General features: G+C 41.0%; 1 protein-coding gene across 1 annotated transcript; it reads left to right on the top strand.

The window, feature by feature from the left end:
• Positions 1 to 454: 454 nt before the first annotated feature.
• On the top strand, positions 455 to 4054 carry muc3a (mucin 3A, cell surface associated). The gene is made up of 5 exons (XM_034856904.1): positions 455 to 619; positions 1276 to 1437; positions 1950 to 2057; positions 2671 to 2894; positions 3841 to 4054. The coding sequence occupies exons 1-4, from the start codon at positions 468 to 470 to the stop codon at positions 2681 to 2683; spliced, it is 435 nt and encodes a 144-aa protein (XP_034712795.1). The 5' UTR covers positions 455 to 467; the 3' UTR covers positions 2684 to 2894; positions 3841 to 4054.
• Positions 4055 to 4464: the final 410 nt, after the last annotated feature.

The following is a 4464-nucleotide window of genomic DNA, read 5'->3' as shown; positions in this document are numbered from 1 at the left end:
TTAGTTGAGAAAACTCAGATTGGACAGATAGTCTAGCTAGCTGTCTGGATTTACCCTGCAGAGATCTAAGGAGCAGTTAACCATAGTCTGCATAAATCCACCGGAGTTTATAATTCCAACATTTAGAAAGAGGAAGGTAACAGACAGCCGGGCGAAAATAGGGACATCCGGCGGAATTTCCGGCTGCACCGGAGCAATCCCAGGAAGTGGAACGTCGTGGATATAGACTACCATTGCTACAGCATACTGTATGATCGATACACTATGGCTGCATGGCACAATAAGCACCTATTTGAATGGAGGCCTACACAAACGTGAGGTGTTTCTGAAGGCATGAAGTTGGAAAAGTGGACCACTGCACTGTAGCCACGGAGTGTAAATGCATATTTGGCAAAGCTAGAATTGACAGTAAACATACTGAACTCTTTATGTCTGTGTTTTTCTCACCAGCTGTATGTAAAGGTTTCATGGGCAATTTAGCTGCTGAATACTACGAAGCTGTGGTCGTGGATGGAGTCATCAAGTGTGTGACTGTATGCAACAGTCTACATACAAGCCCTAAAACATGCTACAATAAGGGAATCTGCAAACTGTTCAGTGGCTTTGGACCTCTTTGCCAGTAAGTTGACTGAGCTCTCAGTTCGGTGCTTTAAAGAAGAAATTTTATAATAAAGACATCCGCTAATCTGACAATATCAGCTAATTTCTGTCATTTTGCCCAAGACGAAAGATTCAAACTTCCTTTTACTACTAACTGTTTAGTCCAAGTTGAGAGATGGCGTATTATTTTGAGTTGAGTTGTATGGATAAACCCAAAGGTCTTTATCCAAAAAGGGTCATACATTTTAACCAAAAATCTTTCCCTTAATTAGGAAATTCCATATTAGAATAGAACCAAAAGGGCCCCTCAGATCCTCCAGCTATTCTTCTTTAGCTGTTCCACTACGCACCGAGACGTTGGAACAGGGTGCCGGAGGATCTGAGGGGAGCTGGAAATAATGATACCTATAAATGTAGACAAATAACGTACTCATTTAATCTGGCTTTAACATGATGTCCTATCCTTTTATAGTTTTTGTGATAATACTCATACTTATTTTATTGGTGTCTTCTAATTTCTATGGCTATGGTGTTTATATGTATTTTGTTTAAAACATTTGACCATTTTCTCTCATTGTGCATTAAGTCTCTGAATCCACTTTTTTAGGATCTTAATTTACTTTTTTAGTCTCTGAATTCACTTTTTGATCTCTGCTTCTGTCTGCTGTTTTCCAGGTGCCAACATGTGGAGTCCACTTGGTACTTGGGCAATGACTGTGGCTACCCTATAGTGAGGACTGCCTTCTACGTAGGGTTGAGCGTGACCCTTGCTTGCCTTTTGGTGTCGGTGGGAGCCTTAACTGCATACCTGATGATCACCAAACAAAAGCAAACACTGTAAGCTGTACCAAGAAACTACATTTTTACGTAGCCTGGTAAAAAAATCATGAAACATTACACCATGAAGGAACCTGTGAACTATTGTATCACTGTTGAATGAAATGACATTAGCTGACTGTGGCATCACATATCCCTATCTCCTATATCCCAATAGACTATAATTGTTGTTAGCTAAAGTAAACTTATTACCGACGTTACCCGATAAATACAGTCTTGTGCTGATGATCTGACAAGAAAAATCCCCACTGTCCAAGTCCTGATAACTGTTGAGAAAACAGTTTTATAGTTCAGTGAACTCTAAAACAGCAAGACTGTGTCTCTTGTTCATTGATTTGCGTGCTATACACTGTATATACTGTATATCTGCTGGTTTAGAAGACAGTGGCCAATAATGGTACCATCATTAGAAAGCTGTTTCTCTTCAGTTAACCCCCCTCTTTATAATCAAGTATATTTACTGCACATCTTTTGAAATGACAAAAACGTGTCTGGTTCTTCTGTGTCTGCAGGAATAAAGACATTAAAAACAAACAAGTGAATCAGTGGATGGCTGAAGACTTTGAGTGGTCCAGAGCCAACAGCGCCACTGGCACATACAATGCTGGTGAGTTTGTAAAGTATTATAAACAAAACACACGCACAGTTTGCACACACAAACACACACACACACACACACACACACACACACACACACACACACTTCATTTTGCATTCACAGCAATGATACAATTTTGTATTTGTAGTATGGAACTGTATATACACAGGGTAAAAATCACATGTTCAAATGTAGTCAATTGTGAAGTATTTTCCATTTTTCTAACATATTTCAATATTGATATTAATAGTGGTCCTACAAACAGACACGGACGGACACATTACATTGGGTTTCTTAACTTTTTTTTATCATAGTGCGGAAAGAACACATTTTGTTTGTATATACTGCTTTTTCCCCCTTTGCATTGCAAAGGCAGCGTGCAGTAGGTTCTGGATCAATGATTTATGGGGTAAAATATTTTCAATTTTTTAAGGGAAAAGTTCTGTTGCCTGAAAAGCTCAAAACCCTTTTTACTTTTTTATTTCATTTTTTAAACCTTGATTCCATAGTTGCTCTCTGCCTTTGCAGGCCAGTATTGGTCTGTGTTTTGGTCATCCTGAAATGATTCTACAAGCACATACTGAAATTATTCTGGTGAAATGTGTGTAAATAAACCCTTGCTGTTCTATTTTTAGCATTCGCACCTGAAGCATATGGCGTCCACAGAGAGGTTGACAGACATCCTGCACCTGTCTACCAGCTCAGCCAACCATCTTTGGATACTGACAGCAGACATTGGAGCCCGTCGGCAAGCATCTACCTACCATCACAGCCAGCACGCAGACACAACGCTCCTTCTTCTGATGCTGGATTCTCACAGTCTGCCAGCATACCCCTCAGAGCCATTCCAACAAACCTGGTCAGTTCCAATACATTCTCACTCCCATCACTTCAAAAAGCAACTTGACGTGACGTTAAAAACTGTCTTTTAACGTCATATTTAAGCGTGATTTACGGTTCTGCGTTAAATCTACACCGTGACTACGTACGTAGGTACGTGGAGGCACAGACCCTACGCCATAGCCTGACGTGCACGTCTCAAAAAATGCAACATGTCGCTACTTCTCCACAAACAACATGAAATCAAGGAGAGTGTTAACTTTTTCTGCTACAGATTACCAAACCGTGGTCAGAAAGCACAGAGGAGACATTTTGTTTCTCTCACTATGACTCGAGAGTTGCTACTCGCTCCGAAGCTCATTGCCGTTTTTATCTCACATTGCCGTTTTTATCTCACACGCTCTACCACACATTCCCCAAGAAGACACACATGCCGGCCCTGCTTTTCTATTAAAGAGGTCGACACACACAACAACGCACAAGTATAAACTTCAGGCCAATAACCTAGACTGTAGCAAGAGCTCTGCATGTAGCCTCCTCACAACCATGAATCAGCCTTTAGATGCTCTTGGTTGGGACTCTTAGCAACACTTTTTGACACTCGGGTCAGGACGTATGTTTAACTGACATGGGGCACAAGAACGGGACAAAATCTCCGGTCTCCTGGGTCAAAGTCCTGTGTTGTTTTACCCATCCACCAATCCAACTAACTTCTCACTACCGTTGTTGCTCTTCATACTACGTCATCTTGCAGCGCCACGGACGAGCTGCTGTTCTCCCCGGTGCGTAAAGGCACGGTAAAGGGTGATTTTTTTGCGTCGGCATCAAACGTTAGCATCAGTATTTACGAGTTGAGAGTGAGAAGGGGTTGTCAGTGCACATCTACAGAAACACAGAAGTGGGTTAAGTGCTGTTTTTAGCACATTGTTTTAATCATTTAAATGATTCTTTCTTTCTTTCCACAGATGATGATCAACAGACCTCAGATCAGAACATCCTGGAATGCCTGACAACTGAAATCTTGATGATGATGACTACTTGTTTTATTCATTTTTGCTGCCTAATATAAACGCATTTATATGGATATAGAATGCAGCAGGTATAATTGTTCAAGCTGTTCTCATGAACCATTCATATATTGCCACAAAATAGTAAGCAATTTAATTTGTATGTATTCCATCACATTGACTGCTGCTTTTAAGGCTTAAGAGCCGTCCACTCCAAGAACCATAACTATAACAATCCACACTGCTGAGCGATAACGTTCTGCAAACAGCAACATCAAGCACACACTGCACGCTCCAGCTGATAACAACAGATCACAGCAGACATTGCAATGTACAGGAATGTCTGTAGTAATATCCTACATATTTTTGAATTCGGGTACATTATGTGAACCCAAAAAAGTCTGAGCGGCGGTGTCCGGGTGTCTATACTAAACTTTGTCTCTGCAGCATGGTCACCTTTTGTCGGCTAAACTATATTGCAAAGGGACGTGAAACGGCCGTAATCTCACAGTGCTCTGTACCCAGCTGATAGTAACCTGTTCTCGCTAAATTTAAGACCGCTAGACTTAACTGCGGTCGCCT

This window comes from Etheostoma cragini, chromosome 19, assembly GCF_013103735.1.
Source record: "Etheostoma cragini isolate CJK2018 chromosome 19, CSU_Ecrag_1.0, whole genome shotgun sequence".
NCBI lineage: Eukaryota > Metazoa > Chordata > Actinopteri > Perciformes > Percidae > Etheostoma > Etheostoma cragini.
This window is presented reverse-complemented; position numbering and strand designations above follow the sequence as displayed.